This window comes from Vitis vinifera, chromosome 9 (genome assembly GCF_030704535.1).
Source record: "Vitis vinifera cultivar Pinot Noir 40024 chromosome 9, ASM3070453v1".
Classification (NCBI taxonomy): Eukaryota; Viridiplantae; Streptophyta; class Magnoliopsida; order Vitales; family Vitaceae; genus Vitis; species Vitis vinifera.
The window spans coordinates 2,448,691-2,465,448 of NC_081813.1; the positions used below are offsets into that span (position 1 = coordinate 2,448,691).

The following is a 16,758-nucleotide window of genomic DNA, read 5'->3' on the forward strand; positions in this document are numbered from 1 at the left end:
TAATTTTACTTACATTTTGATTATTCCCTCCAACATGAAACTATAATTCACCTCAAATACATCTTAAAGATGAAATTAATAAATAAAAAAAGTAAATATTAGTGAATATTGATGGATAACCTTTTTCAATATAAAGAATATTAGTCATAATTTTAAACTTCATCAATAATATTGGAATGATTTAAACTCAAGATTTTCTACTGATTAGATAATACACAAAATTACTAACTTGATCCAAAAGCTTAAAACTATCACACCTTAATCATGAGTTCTTAACAAAAAAGTACTATCACGAGGATGGTGGAATATTCCAACAAAAATTAAAAAATAAAAAAACAAACAATTTATACTATTTTAATTCAAGTTGCATTATGAATTCAACTAATTTTGTCCTATTCCATCCTCATACCCTTCTCTATCACCAAAAGAAGCTATGATTCAACTTGATCAAATTTTCACATTTTCTTTTCCTTAATTTATTAACAATAAAATAATAAAAACGATTTGTATAATTTTATTTGATAATAAAGTAATCAAACATTCAATGTACCCTGTTATCATCTTTGATGTCCACTCCAAAAATTTACTCCACTTGCTAGGTTTTTTCACAAATATGATTAAAACAAAATATTAAAATTAATACATTTTTTCCATTTATTGATTTTACTTTTTTTTTTCCATTTATTTCAAATTATTTTCCTTTTAAATATTTTCATTCAATTATTGATTTCACTATAAAATAAATTTTTTTCCATTTATTTCAAATTATTTTCCTTTTTTAAAATTTTCATTAAATTGCTAATTTCACTGAAATTTCATTATCATTTGCATTAACTCACCTCTTTCAATGGTTTGCATATTTTATTTTTAATTAATAATTGTAATTAACATTTCTTAAATTTGCTTTTTTTTAAAAAAAATTTCATTGTATTTTTTTTAATACTTTCATTAAATTATTAGCTTTATTAAGAATATAATAATAAAATGTATAAGTTTTTTTTTTTTTTTTTCTTTTTTTCCCATTTTTTTGAGGTGAAATTAATGCATGGCTAAAAAACATAAAACCGACACGTGAGACAACACAAATTTCTGAACAGCCAAACGCTCTATAAATACAGAGGAAAAAGCGCGAGAAAGTAGAGGCATGGCCTGAGAAAGAACCAGACCGGTAACTTCTTCACACCTTCAAACTCTGAATTCAAATAAGAATTGAAATTTTTTTCAGAAAGAACATGCATTTTTTATGTCTCATTTGATCTGTGTGTTGTGTCAGTGTGGGGGGTTTTGGTCTCATGGCGTTTGCTTCACCCCATCAGACGTACATTCCTCTGCCGTCTGACTCGGGTAATTTCACCACTCTTTGGTTCTAAATCTTGATTTTATTTTTCTTTTTGGGGATTTTTGCTTCGTGGGTTTTGCTCATTTCCAGTTTCTGAATGTGGGTTCTCTGGTTTAGTAGCTGTTTTGTTTTTTAATTTCCCCTTAATTTTGTGCAATTTTTTTGCTTTCTGGGTTTTTATGGCTGCTGGCGTCTGCATGTGGGTTTTATCATTTGGATGTACCTGAGTGTTGTATGTGTTCTTTTCAATTAGATTTTTTGGGGGGGCTATATGCTCTCTGGGTTTTGCAGCTTGTGGGTTTATAGTTTAATTGTTAAATTTTGCTTCTTTGGAATTTTTATTTTAGGGTTTTGATCATTGTCAGTTCTTGAATGTGGGTCTGGATTTTGATATTAGGTAATCTTATTTTTGCCTTAATTTATTTTTTCAAAAATTTTCCGGGGCATTGTTTTATTGGTATTAGAGTGGGGTCATTTCATCTTTTGAGTTTCTTTAATGTATTTTCTATTTGGAGTATTTTTTATGACTGCATTGTCTGGTCTGTGGGTTTTGTTTTTGACAGTGGGTATGATTTTCTGCTTAAACCTTTGATTTTTCTTTGTGGGATTTCATATTGGTTTTCATGGTTTTGTATTATATAATTTTATTTTATTTTTTTTCCTTACTTTATTAATTTCAGTTTTTGAGTCAATTATTTTGATAGTATGTTGATTAAGGAACTTCCATATTGATTTAAGGAACTTCCATTTTATTGCTTGGTTTTTTCTACTTTACAATTACTATGATTGTTTGTAGCCAGATGCTAACAAACTGATTTTGGTAACATTTGGTTGCTAAGTTTTCCATAATTCCCTGTTTGGCGGCCGAGTAACCAAAGAGAAAAAAAACAAAAAGGCAAATTGGAACCTCATATATTTATATTTATCTTGATTCCAGAAGGGGCGAAATAAATCTGTTTTGAACAATTAAATGGCTACATCAAGTTTGAGTTTTTTTTGGTTATTGGAGAGTAAGCAAAAATAAGTGGAAAGACTAAATTTTCTTTCCTTTTCTTTCTTTGGTTTTCTTAATAACCAAACAAAAAGCATAGTTTTTCTTTAGGAATAGCACAGTTAATTGTTGGGCTTCATCTATTTGAGGTTTGGGAAACCATAAAATTTTATGCTATTTTGTTTAGGTCTTTTGACCTGTTGTTTGATTGAAAATATGGCCATAAATAGAATCAAATAGTGAAGCAAAATCATGTAGGTGTCATCAAATACTTAGATTGAGGCTTTGCTGGATTACTAATTTCTCTTTTGCTTGTTTGTTTCATTTTTCCCTTCCTCAATAAATTGGTTGGAGAATCATTCATTTACTCATGATCATTGTTTTAAAAGCTATTGAGGCTTACACCTGGGGGCTCGCTCTACGAACTGGCCTTGAGCCTATAGCCTCATTTCAGTGTAAATGAGGCATAATTCTTACCCTATTGAGGCTTATAGCTTTGCGGTTGTAGCTTCTAGGTTGTTGAGGCTTAAGCCTCAAATATCCAAAGGGTTATAATGGGTTTCTATACTTTGTGGATTTTTTTATATATTTCATAAGAGGCTTAAGTCTTAATATTCAATGAATTTTAATGGGTTGTATGCTTGGTGGGCTTTTGGTATGGAGTTTAAAATTTTTTATTAGGTCCTGATTTGGGTTAAAACTTTTTACAAAACAAAGGCTCAATTGACTTCCAATGAATCCTTTAAATAAAGAGGAAACCAAAGGATTGAAAAGAAGGAATAGGGGAATTGTTGTTACCCTTTGCCAAGTTTATATATAATCATTATCTTATTATTGATAGAGAAGGAAAAATAGGATTGCAATTGATGGATAAAGAATAATAATGGGTGGATATCAACACTAATGGGGAAGATAATATAGCAATTTGATATGATTATATTTCTTGAAGGATCCTACTAGTGATAGTGATAGTAGTGTTGACAATTATTTGATGAGCCCATGAGATAAAGCTAAATTTTTTTGATAAGTAAAAGAGATAAAATTGTATTGAAAAGAGCCACCAAAACGGGACTCAAAGTATACAAAGAAGATACACCTCCCCCATCAAACATGGAGGAGCAAGAAAAACCCCACCCTCAACGAGAACCCACCCAATCAATGAAACCAACTAAAGTCAAAGGACCATCTTTTATGATATAAAGCTAAATTTTTAAAGAGAGGAAAATAAACTAAAATTAGAAACTATTAAAAATGACAAAATTAGTTTTATTATTATGAAGTTTATGTTTTTTTTATTATTCAATTTTCTTGTGATGTTATTAGTATTTTTTATTTTTATTTTTTTATTGTTTATTTATTGAGGTTTAGGTTTACACCTTGTTCTACCTTAAGGCTTACTCCTCGCCTCATTTGGGCAAAACACTTCAAGACCATCATTACTTGTGTACTTACATATCTTTTGCAATTTTTTTTTCTTAGTTGTGGTTAATTTCTTCCCATCTCTCCTCTCCACCCATTGTCTACCTTCTCACCCACCAATAAGAAAAAACCTGAATCATTCTACATCAATTCTCATCTGTTATTTCTATGGATGTGGTCTCTGGATCATTTTTTTGTTAATGCACTCAACAACATTACTTATTCTCTCATGTCTTGTGATCATCAGCCTTATCTTGTTCCTCATGTTTAGAGGAATAAAATAAAATGTGTCATGATTTTGTAACTTGTCATGGTTCTTGCTTACTACAGTGCACCAGAGTGAAATAGGCGTCTGTTAAGTGTAAATTGTAAGGAATAGCAGGTTGTGCATCCAGGACCGTTGTTATTGAAGAGAAGTTAAGGATTAGGTCCTTTATTAGGACAGGGAGTACATTTAATCTGTATAATTTTGCTATATTTGTTGCACTTGAATTTTTTGTTTTTTATTTCTGTAAAACTTGATGCCATCTGTTGGTCTTGATCTTTGTTCTTTTCTATATTATAAATGTTTTCCAGGTGGCCAACACCCAGATCATGCAGCTCTTTTATCACTAGTTCCAATATATATAGTTACCCATGCATCTCAGCTGCCGAAAGACTTTCTTGTTCCATCCCCTGTAAGGCAATTGGTTATTGGATTTGATTGTGAGGGTGTTGACCTTTGTCGTCATGGAAGTCTTTGCATCATGCAGGTGATTATTCATTCTTATGCCATGTTAGCTATGATAGCAAACTTCTGCTTCATAAGCTGGAGAATTCCCTAACTTCAATCTCATGAGGATAATTTAAGCCAGTCAAATTGCCAACATCACTAATGTGATTATATATTTTAGAAATGCATATGAATACTGCTTATAAATATCATGACTCATACCATAATGCGTGCTGTAAGACATGTATTAAGACTGATTACAGATATGTCTTAGAACATACAGGAGTAATACTTTGAACCTTGGAATTCTACTATTTTGTTTGTTATAGTCTTAATAGCTGTACCATTTGAGAGATTGTTGTTTTATTTGTGTATCTAGTTGAAGGATTTGAACTTACTGAATTATATCCTAATCTAGTATGATTATTAGTCCTATTTTTTGGAAATAGAGGGAAGATCCATGTAGTGAAACTAAACCTCAGGTGTTGGAAGTGTGCTTTCCTCAATTAGAAATGAATAGCATATCTCATAGATTGTAAACATAGTCTTATAGATTACGGAAGTGATATAAATCTTGAGAGAAATATCTATGTACTATGAGCATCATTTGAGGCTGAGAGCCTGTGGTGCTCATATTTGATTCAATGCTGTGAAGATTTACCACTCAGACATGACTTTCTTCTTGTGAGGAACTACTGTTTAAGAATGGCATTCATTCTATTGATTTTTAGTTGGCAGAACCTAGCGGATATGTGTTTGACTTTTGGGTTCTTATTATGATATTATGTTGCATATATATTTGCCTATACAATTCTCCATTCTGTGTTTGTTGTCATAAGGATATTATTCTGTGAAGTGTGAACTGATAAAAAAATGTCCTTTGTTCTTTTCAGCTTGCCTTTCCAGATGCTATATATTTGGTTGATGCTATTCAGGGAGGGGAGAAGCTAATGAAAGCTTGTAAGCCTGCTCTAGAGTCCAGCTATATAACTAAAGTTATTCATGACTGCAAACGAGATAGTGAGGTCTCACAAAATAGTTGGTTACTTTATGTGTTCTAGATAACATGTTCTCACATTTTCTGCTTATCTTTAGCTATTTTCCCTATTGTGCAGGCACTGTATTTTCAGTTTGGCATCAAGTTGCATAATGTTGTGGATTCTCAGGTAAGTTTAATAAATATTACTACTCTGTTTTTGGACAAATTTGCTGCAAGTATTTACTGTCATATGCTTTCCTGGTGCATTGGAAGTTTGGAACTTCTAAATATCCCCTTATCTTGAAGTCATTAAACTGAGACTGGCTGGTTCATCAAGCCTAAAGGACTGCACTTGACAGTGGGGGCAGGGGGAATGGGTGGATATTATTTGGCATCGGTTTGGGATGCTGGTTGCTCAATCCCAGCCAGACCATGTGGCCTGGTCATGGCAGTAAGACTACTGGGGATACATTTTTTGCTTATGCCATCAGTTTCCTTTTGCTTTTTGTTGACAAGTCATGAGTCCAATGCTGCTATCAGAAAAAAGTTGTCTTTTGGCCATGTCAGGCTGCCTTTCTAACCCTCAAATAAGTGGTCACTGTTTGTGTCTGTATTTTGTCTTAGCTGATAAATGAGATAACCAATGTTAACCGTGGTTATACTGTGCGATTCAATATTAGGGTATTTTCGGGTTTCAAAGGAGGGACCCCTGCTTTTACATTCATAATAAAATTCTACATCAAGCTTTCCTCGTGTTTCTTTTTTCCTTAAATCAAAACGTCAACAAATTTTATGTAGCAGTAAACCTAATAGTATTTTTTCATGTTTGTGCGGTCCTCTATTGGTTTAAGTTATCACGTTTACAGTAGTAAATGCTTTTTCTTTTTTCTTTTTTCTTGATTCACAGTCAATTGCATCATGAGTGATCAATAGGAGACAGTTTTTGCCTGACATTTCCACTTGCATGTCCAAACAGATAGCATATTCTCTAATAGAGGAACAACAAGGACGAAGAAGATCACCTGACGACTACATTTCTTTTGTTGGCCTCCTTGCAGATCCACGCTATTGTGGTACTAAATTGAGACTGTTCCATTTTCATCATCAATTTCTTGTCATGTAACTACTATTCTTTTTTTAATGGAAAAAATTTCTAAATTCAATAAGTAAATATTACATGTTTTTTGAGGTTACATCCAAGCCATTCTTCTCTTTCTTCTTTCTGCCTCATATGTGTATTTAATTGTTTTAAATATTTCTGTTTTGTTATTGTAATGATACACTCTTGATAGGTATATATGAGTCATTGTCTCACCTGTCCTTAATGCAATACATGGACTTCTTTTTACCTCGAGGAGTCAAAAAAACAGAACCTATGGTATCATGTGGAATAAACTAAACAACGACCACAATTATGTAGTGAAGCATGGATTGCCATTGTGATGTATCATGACTTCATGTAGACATATGGCTGGAGAAACAGCAGAGTAGTATTATGAAATCCTGGGAAAGAGTACCCTTACAACATTACATTTTTCCTTTATTGTCTCCTAGTCAATGCTCAAAGCATTTTTTTCAGGTTTTGCTATTAGAGTACTACTATTTGTATTCTTGATTTTGCCATTTAGCAAACAGGAAAGATGTGAGGTTTAAGTATTTATGTTACTTTAAGATACAAGTTCGTTGGAGTTGGAACTGCGCAACTGCAAGTTTTTTATTTATCAAATGGAAAAGTGGTCCTAATCGTATATGCAAGAACCTCTTCTATGATATAATCAACTAATCATTAAGTTCCATGATATGAACTTACGATTTGAACATTTTCCTTGTCTTGTGTAGTTACATATGTACATGGTTCTCTTTTAACACTTTTTGGTTTAGAATCAGTTACTAGATATATAAAAGCATGGAATTAGCATCTATATAAATTCATATCCAGTTGTTTTGAGTTTCACTCTTTAGGATCTGGGTGCAGGTATCTCCTACCTTGAGAAGAAGGAAGTCCGTGTCCTTCTGAAACAGGTCAGTATCAGCAGCCTTGGTACTAGTTTGGAAGTAATGGTGGTATTGTGATTACTTTTAAACTGACTTGCAGCTGCCTCCTTATAGCTATCACATGACAAAAGTTTACAAATTATGAAATATTGAAAAAGGATTTCCGCATAAGCAAAAGTTTTGTGTAATCCATTTGCACTTTCCTTGTTTTATCTTTTGTGTTTCTAGTTCTGAAAATGTTTTCTTTACTATGGTATTTTGTATTAATGTAAATGCCTTACTGTTAGACTTGTATTCTAGAATGATATGCATTTCAATCTTCATCTCCAGGATCCAAAATTTTGGACATACCGGCCCTTGTCAGAATTAATGGTCCGTGCTGCAGCTGATGATGTCCGCTTTCTCCCATACATCTACTACAAAATGATGGAGGAACTCAATGAACACTCCTTATGGAAACTTGCAGTTCGTGGGGCGCTGTATTGTAGATGTTTCTGCGTGAATGACAACGAATATGCAGATTGGCCATCTCTTCCCAATATGCCAGGTCTTTTATACACACACAAGAAGCTCATGTATTCATGTTAGAATCTAGGAATATATATTTATATTTTGTAATTTCAAGTTATGTGGCACATAATGTTTACGGTTCCATGGTTCCATGGTGCTGACTGGTGAGACTAGACTGGCTGAGTGTAAATTAAGAAAATGAGACTTGGTGCTTTTGAATCCATTGCTTGGGAATCGATCAAGAACATGTAGTGCAACTCTAGATATACACAATATGCATGGCAGAAGATCAACAAAAGTTGAACTTTTGGAATTATCTTATTTTGACTCCTATGTTGAAGCTCTTTCTCATGTGCTACAACTTTTATTTGGTAGGATTGGAAGATAAGTTCCGGGACTTCGCTTAATTTTATCTTTGAATACTGAAGTTTGTTTTTCCCTCCAGAAAATCTAATGGTGGATGGAAAGGCTCCTGAGGAGGAGATACTATCAGTGCTGGAGATTCCTCAGGGGAAAATGGGATGTGTGATTGGGAGGAAAGGGGCTTCCATCCTTTCCATAAAACAATGTTGCAAGTAAGCTTCTCCCTCTGGGTTTTCTTCCAAAATAATATTTTCCAAGAAAAAAATTGAAAATTTGATAGAAACCCATAATAGTGTAGTAAAAAATGATGGCCCACAAGGTAGGCCGGCTATTTTTTTTTTCTTTCTCTGATTAAGAACCGTGTTCAATGAATGCGGTTTTCTTGAAATCAGAGAAACCCAAAATAGTGTAGTAAAAAATGATGAACCGATTTCTTTGACTTTCCTCTAAAACCGCATTCACAAAATGTGATGTTGAGAGGTTGTTAAAGTAGACTCAAACTCATGCCCTGTTATTCTTTTCCTTACCAGTTGGGAGATAAAATTATCCACTTAATTTTTCCTCCTTTTTATTTTTATTTATTTATTTATTTTTTAAAATTCTTAAAAATTAGATGAGGGTAAAGTTGATATTTTGAATGCCGTTATTTTTAATTTAAATTTGAAATGTATATTGCAGAGCTGAGATCCTTATTGGAGGAGCCAAGGGACCACCTGACATGGTTCGTTCATAACCTTTGTCAAATACCTCTGGTTTCACACTAAATTTTCCATGCAAATTTATCGTACTTTGATATCATGTTACACTACCAATTCACCTGGGTTTATAATTTGTTCTGAGCTAATTACGGTTCACACGTATCATTGTGCAGGTGTTTATAATTGGACCGGTGAAGGAAGTGAGGAAGGCGGAGGCCATTCTGAGGGGGAGGATATAGCAGAGAGCTCTTTGCTGAAGATGGCGCTAACTTATCCCAAAAGCATGCATGAGTTTGGCCTTTCTCTAAGTATTTACCATCTTATGTAATGAACTTAAACCCCCCCACCTACCCATCTTTGATGTACAAAGATGATGGGTTAGTTAATAAAACGCCATCCTTGTGCCAAAATCTCTTTGTTGTTTCAAAACCTTGCTGCCCACATCCCACATTGGCCTCCCAGTGAGCCTGGCTCTCCTGGGTTTTCCTTTAGAAGGTAGAGCAAATGCATGGGCTGCTTCTTGAGGTGCTCGGCTTTGAATAACGGTATTAGTCCCGGCCCCTGGGCGCATCTGGGTTGTTGATAGAGATGACAAAGTTTGATATAATTAGCCAATACGATTCAAGATTGAGTATAATCGAGATTGGATCAAATTCGACCTATAAAACCTCTTTACTAAGGAGGTTGTTTTTAGACTAATGTGCATAGCATGAATTTATTTGAAGTTTGGTTTAGAATACGACGCGAGCCTAATTGTTTGCGAATCATTGAGTTGATTTGGGCTGGATGGATCGGGTACTGCTGCAATGATGAATGGTGGTCTCAAGACAGATATTATTATGCGGATTTTGTTTGGTGGGGCATGAGTCTGGCACACGTGGGAGTGGAGATGATGGAGGTGCTGGGCTTAGCCAGCTTGGGGATTCTAGGATGAGTACGAGTTCTAGAAAATATGGGGAAAGCGACCGCTCAGGGTGAAAGGGATAATGGACCCCTCAATGTGGGGGGAGTGTATTGGGTTGTTGTGAGTAAGGCCATTGAATGTGACAAAACCACTGTTCATGCATGTACATGAAAACCTCGCTGCCACATGTCGCACCAACGGCCCCTATTCATCTCGACATGTCCCTGTCACTGTAAATTCTATTTCGTCCGGTTCGGTGGTGGTGGTCGCATTCCTCTCCTTATCTTCTTCCATGCCGACATACTTGTCCATTCTCTCTGACCTTGGACCCGACTTTGTTTACTCCGGATTCATCCAACTCATCAATCCAAAATTTCAATCTCCCAATCAACTCAAATAATTCAATTCTGGTCAAATTCCGGTCTCGTTTTGAATAGTTGAAATCAAAATCATAATTTTTTTTAAAATAAGATCGATATCATAAAATTTTTATTAAATATAAAAGAACTTCTTAAATAAATCAAAATAATTTTTTTTTTAAATAATATTTTTTACAAAATATATTTTTCTTCATTTGATCCTAATTATGGGACAAGTACCTTTTAAATTAGCAAAATATTTTACTATAAAAGGACAGAGTTTTCTTGGGTAAGTAACTTTTGTCATGAAAAAAAAATCAGAGAGTTAGAAAGTTAGGTGGGCCCTGAATTTGATGACTTTTGGAGGGTGGAAAAGCTCCAAACATATGAGGCCAAAAGTCCATCAACTACGGCCCATAACCCTCCAATGGCTAACAACATTAATGGCCCAAATCCACTTCCCTGTGCGTGACCTGCACGTGACGTGACCTCACAAAACCCCGCAAAACCCCAAAAGAAAGAGAGAAATGGGGGAAAAAAAAAATATTAATCCAGTGCGGCACATTCACATCAAAGGCGATATGGATCTCCATTAAAATTCCAGAAGATAATGTTAATTAAGAGAGATTCGGACTCAATCAGATGGTCCCGGTTCCAGCTCTACTGTTTTCATTTCCCATGTGCTTTATACCTATCCCCTCAGCTCTCCCCCCAATCACCTACCGCCACGTGTGAATAAGAGCGTTGAGTTCACGTGTAAGCCGTAATAATACAATCGAACCCCCTGGCCCCCCACTCTCTCCCGGCTCGGGACCACCAGCCACCCCCCCGGCGCCTAGCCGCGCCGGCTTCCCCCCTTGAAAGTGATGGCGTCACCCGAGCCGACAAATCACGTCCCATTACCAGAAATAACGCGGGAAAGGGCGGAGGGGCATTAATTGAGATTTTGACATTCTTCCCCTCAATCACGACCGTCAATCAGGGCTCCGGATCATTAACCAACGGCTCAGATTCAGTGGTCAATCGTAGAACAGACTAAAATATCAATTAAGACCCTTTCTATATATATCAATTAATTCTCGGTTGAAGACCCGAAACATCGATTAGTTTTCTTTGATTTTCCGAAATGGGTATTTCTAGAACCCACTCTTTCTCTCTGGTTTGATCTCTCTTGAGTTTTTAATGGGTTTGATTTTCTTACCTTTTTTTTTTTTTTTATAAATTTTTTTTGGCTCTGTGTGTGTGCAGACTGCAGAGAAGTGAAGAAAAACATGAGAGTTGACAAATATAAGGGGGTGAGAAAGGGGAGGAAATGCAATGGGAACCCATTCACTGAGCTGTGTAATGATGGGAAGCATGTGGGTAGGACTCAGAACCCAGATTTATACTCTCTTTCTCTCTCCAAAAAATATATTACAAGACTGTGAAGAGACAAAATTCCTGTAACAACTTGCTTGGGCTATCTTTTCTCATGTTCCAAACACCTCCCACTACCTGTTTTTCTGTTCAAAATTCGAGTCCTAAGAAACCATTCTCTGCATATCCGTATACCTGTGTATCTCTTTCTGATTTCTCGTTTTGATTCCTTACTGTTTGTTAGAATGTACTTCCATTATTATATATATATAATGTGTGAGATGATCATGTGTATATGTATATAATAGTCCACCATGATTTTCAGGGAAAGCCCACGAATTAGTAAATATATATAGTTGCCACACTTGTAATAGGAACATGGTCTCTGGTTTTTTCCCGAGTGGGGTTGGAAATAATCCTATGATCAGATGCTCAATATTACAAGTTCACCATGAAGAAGGTGGAGTATAATCTTCAACCAAAGAAGTCGTTGAAGGGGATTGGCAGGTGACAAGCAAGATAAGATGGTTTAGATGGATTGGGTGGGATAGTCAAAAGGAGGATGGGATTGTCAACATCAGGCTATCCTTGGGGGAGTTGTAACTTGTAGTTGGAATCATCTGTCTCTCTCTCTCTCTCTCTTTCTTTCTATATATATATAGTGTTTTCACCAAGTAAAGGCACTGTTAATAGAAAGTGAAAACAAAAATGGTGATGATTAAGACTATGATTAATAGATATCTTTTAGGAAGCCCAGAGAGAGAGAGAGAGAGAGAGAGAGAGAGAGGAGGGTACTGCTGAAGATGCTCACTTTAACTGCAGTTTACTGAAACTTTTACAGGACGCATGGAATAGAAGGAGGTCAGAGCTTTTCCCCCACTTAACAACTTAGAAATATTAAAAAAAGTGGCAACAGATAGAAAAATAATTAAGATTCAAAATGCTTCTCTGAAATCTCATGCTCCCCATCTGCAAAAATATACTCTTACAGCAGCCCCCCACCAAAACTGACCCAGAAGCCTTATCTTTTTTCACACCCATTACACCTCCTTCAACTCTTGAAGCTATATTTTATTGGATCCACCCTTTTTAATCTCATATTTTATACGTTCAAGTACACTACCATACCAGTATTTGTTCTGTTATAACACATTGGACCATCTCTTCCCCCATTCTATATAAGCATATTTTTCAACATTGCACAGATACAATCACAAATAGTACTACTCTATAGCTCCAATGGCTGTTCAAGGTAGAAAAGTGTTACTACTGCTTCTTCAATAACTCTCTACTTTATACTCTTCAATTTTTGAATCAATAAGAATCAAAAACCAAACTAAACTTTGTTCTATACGTCTCTTCTTTCCTTATGTTCATGTTTGGTTGTTTGAGTCATATGGGCTGTAGTTTTGAGATTCTATGGGCTGTCTCTCCATTACAATTTGCGGACAAAACGTAGTTTGCTAAGACTGACGTTAGCACTTGCTGCTTTGTTTGCTCACTGCAGTTTTCTTGATGTGGAATTAAAGAGGGCGGTTAGTGCCAGTACCAGTACCAGATTGTACAAAAGGAGACTCCAAACTGAGGTTTGATCCAACTTTGCTTCTGTTAATCGCAATAAAAGGGCTCGAAAAAACCGAACTTCCTCGGTCTCTTGGCTCTTTGTATGATTTTCAAACTTTGGGAAAGTAGCAGCTGGATCTGGAATTGGTACACACCTATATCTATATCTATCTATGTATATGTATTTCTCAATCTCTTGATCTAGTTTCCCTTTTACTTGCTCTTCTTCCATGTTTGATATATCACCTATTGATTCATGGGCTTTCAGCCCATCGTTTTTGCTTAATTTGCTGAGACTGTTCTTGTTCTTCTTCCAAATTTGGATTTTCAGGGATTTGTCTAAGGCTTATACGGTTTCTTGGTATCGAAAATTTAGAACAGGCGATGGATAGTTTGGGTTGGGATGGCTCACCAGTGGTTGCGAACGCATCGTCCTTGTGGAGCAATCAGCAAAGTGGGGTCGAGCAAAGCTTGATGGTGACCAACTTGAACTGCTGCGGTTATGGGGGAAGGATGCATCTGGCGGAAGACATGTTTGATCCAATTCAAGAGCTCCAAAAAGCTCAACCTTCACATGGGACTTCAAGTTCTAATAAAGTAAGTGAAATGGCTCAGCAATTGGCCCCGGCTTTTGCTTCGGATTCCATACATGTTGTTTCAAACTTGAATTTAGCAGCAGATACCGGGCTTGCTAAGTCGGTGGCTGGAACCAATTGGGAAGAAGCCTTGAGAGCTGAATTGGGGTCTTCCCCTTTGATCAACAGGCCTTATATCATGAACCCATTAGGCAGTTTAATGGCTGGTTTTGGAAAAACCCAGCAATTTCAGGTTGTTAATGGCTTCCAAGATGGCACAGCTGGTGTTTCTGCGACGGGCTCTCTTGAGTCTCTTGACTGCTTGCTGTCAGCAACTAACAGTAACACTGAAACATCTATTGAAGATGATGGAATTTCTGTGATCTTCTCTGATTGCAGAAACTTATGGAACTTTGGTTCTGGCAGTGCAGTTTCATCTGGAGATTCTGAGAACAATGGCTTCAATACAAGAAAGAAGGAGATGCGTTGCGCGGTAAATGAGCTTGATGAAACAGTCTCTCAGGGTGCCTCAGACCGACTTGCTAACCCTGGAATATGTTCAGAAACCAAGCCTAATTCTACGAAGAGAAGCTGTGATCAAAATGAACTCAAAGTTAGTCCAAATTATCATTGCTTTGATCTTCTCCAGTCTGATGCTTGCACCCCAGATGGCGGTTTCCGACTCATTTCTGAGAATTCACCGAAACCAAAGAAGCCGAGAGCGGAAAAGCGGCCGCCAAGTTCATCAAACATCAACTTCCAGCAGCCGAGTTCATCGGCGTCCTCAGTGGAGGAACCTGATTCTGAGGCCATTGCACAAATGAAGGAGATTATTTACCGGGCTGCAGCTTTCAGGCCGGTGAATTTTGGAATGGATGCGGTGGAGAAGCCCAAGAGGAAGAATGTTAGGATATCAACTGATCCACAAACAGTGGCTGCAAGGCAAAGGAGGGAGAGAATCAGTGAAAGAATTAGGGTTTTGCAGAGGCTGGTTCCTGGTGGAAACAAGATGGATACTGCATCAATGCTTGATGAGGCTGCTAATTATCTCAAGTTCCTCAGGTCACAAGTCAAAGCTCTAGAAACCCTAGGCCACAAGCTTGATTCAGTGAATTGTGTCCATACAAACCTTCCCTTCTCTGCATTGCCCTTCAACCACTCATTTCCCATGCAAACCCATCTTCCACTCCAAAACCCTAGCCCAATCCACCAACCCAGGAGTTGAAAAAAAAAAAAAACAAGAGATTACCCAGAGGGAAAAAAATTAAGTTAATCTAGAATCATTCCCTCAAACCCAGTTTAAAAAATCCTAACTCTAGACCCTAATCATACTCATCATCATATCATTTTCTAGCCCACCAAACAGAGAAAAAAAAAACCCTAATCTAGGACCCATCATAATTTTCATCATTACGACGTTCTATGATAACATCTGGTAATTATCAGCAGCATGAGGACACCCACCATCCAAGGGCACAAAATATTAGACTGTTGGGCAGACCCATCTCCACTGCTGTTTTTGCTGCTTCCACTATCATTTTGTCCAGACTCCAGACTTCGCCAAATAAGATAGATAGTGGAAGTAGCAAAAGGACTTGGCTTTGATGCATGACTTTCTTTTTGTGGTACTAAAAAGCCTCCTCTGCAATTATAGCACTATGATTAAGATGAGGGGCTAGAAAGTGATTATCACTTTATCTTGTTTAATAATTCTTTTTTATGTCATCCTATGTACTTAAAGCTCACTTTTATTGGAGATCTTTATGGGGTTTTTTTAATGTACTATTTTAGCTAAAACCAATGCAAGAGACATTCTCTTAAGAATTGTGAGCCTGAGTCAGTGGTCCTGTCTCCTTGATTCAATCCAAAGCGTGCCCTTGGAAAGCACCCCAACCTTATTGCTCAGCACATGTTCTGATGTCCATGTCTTCTCTTTTGGCAGTTTGGGTTTTTTTTTTCTTAATATTATTGTGAGCCCACCATGCAATTTTATGGCTTTGTTATTGTAGCTGAGTTGATGATGTTGCAGATGATGAAAGGAGGGTTGATTTCTGGGTCTTGTTTGGCTTTTGCTGTGGAAAAATGGAAAAATATATGGCCTTGTTTTTCATGGGTCTTTTCTAGTTGATGATGAAATGGGTTTGTTCTTGAATTTTGATTTCTGGGTCCTGTTTGGCTTCAGTTGTGAAAATTTTCTGACCCTCAAATAATGCAAGCAGATGATGATGAAATGGGCTAGCTAGCTGTTCATGGCTTTTGATTTCTGGGTCATTCCATATTTGGTTTCTTTTTTGTCTGGTAAAGATTGCAAAAGTGGTTTTGTTTGGATCAAAGAGGGTTTTTGTGGCTAGGATCTTGTTTCCTAAATTTAGAAAATCTGTTGTGAAAAAGCAACCAGGATCTCAGGCTTGGCTTTTGCCTTTTTGTTTTTGTTTTTTGTTTTCAGTTTTGACAACATGTTGTTGCCCAAGAGAAAAAAAAAACAAGGCAGTTTGAAAACATTTAACAAACAGAATGCGTGTGTGTACCAAGTCCATGTTCACAAGCATAAGATTTGACTCTGTTGAACGGTTGTGATATGGCTGTTGTGTGGTTGTGAACAGACTAGCATGAAGGCAGTCATAGTTGACTTCTCAACCCTACTTTCCCTGTACATTTTTTGACCTTTTAATGTTTGTTTTAAAGACGGTGTTGATTCCCAAAGGTTGAAAACAAAAAAACACAATTCTATCCGTTCACTTCAAGAAATTGTCTAAATGCTTCTTTTTCAAATGTTTCTAGTGAAAATATATTGGGAGAAAAGAAAGTTGCTAACGCTTTAAGTTCGGTGCGTGCAATATCTTCACGATTGAAAATGAATTATTATATTTTCTAAAAATGCTATCAAACAAACTTTAAAATGGATTTTGATTCTGAATGTGATGCTTAGAACTTACAATTTGGTGGAATTGACCGAGGAGCACATTCATAGGTTCTTATTTTTCAAAAGTTATAT

At 36.3% G+C, this 16,758-nt stretch overlaps 2 protein-coding genes across 4 annotated transcripts; both read left to right on the plus strand.

The window, feature by feature from the left end:
* The first annotated feature begins 1,049 nt into the window (after window positions 1-1,049).
* Window positions 1,050-9,416, plus strand: LOC100263418 (uncharacterized). The gene is made up of 11 exons (XM_002281443.4): window positions 1,050-1,168; window positions 1,274-1,344; window positions 4,326-4,501; window positions 5,355-5,486; window positions 5,577-5,627; window positions 6,417-6,513; window positions 7,416-7,462; window positions 7,766-7,982; window positions 8,391-8,520; window positions 8,987-9,029; window positions 9,180-9,416. The coding sequence occupies exons 2-11, from the start codon at window positions 1,293-1,295 to the stop codon at window positions 9,243-9,245; spliced, it is 1,011 nt and encodes a 336-aa protein (XP_002281479.1). The 5' UTR covers window positions 1,050-1,168; window positions 1,274-1,292; the 3' UTR covers window positions 9,246-9,416.
* A 1,950-nt stretch (window positions 9,417-11,366) lies between these two features.
* Window positions 11,367-15,584, plus strand: LOC100251455 (transcription factor bHLH87). Of its 3 annotated transcripts, none has more exons than XM_059739462.1 (3): window positions 11,367-11,631; window positions 13,133-13,335; window positions 13,520-15,584. In XM_059739462.1, exon 3 carries the CDS (start codon window positions 13,573-13,575, stop codon window positions 14,986-14,988), a length of 1,416 nt encoding a protein of 471 aa, XP_059595445.1. In that variant the 5' UTR covers window positions 11,367-11,631; window positions 13,133-13,335; window positions 13,520-13,572; the 3' UTR covers window positions 14,989-15,584. The 3 variants fall into 3 exon arrangements, with proteins under 3 accessions (XP_059595445.1, XP_019077817.1, XP_059595446.1); XM_019222272.2 differs by lacking the exon at window positions 11,367-11,631 and adding an exon at window positions 12,422-12,877; XM_059739463.1 differs by lacking the exon at window positions 11,367-11,631 and having other exon boundaries at window positions 12,422-13,335.
* Window positions 15,585-16,758: the final 1,174 nt, after the last annotated feature.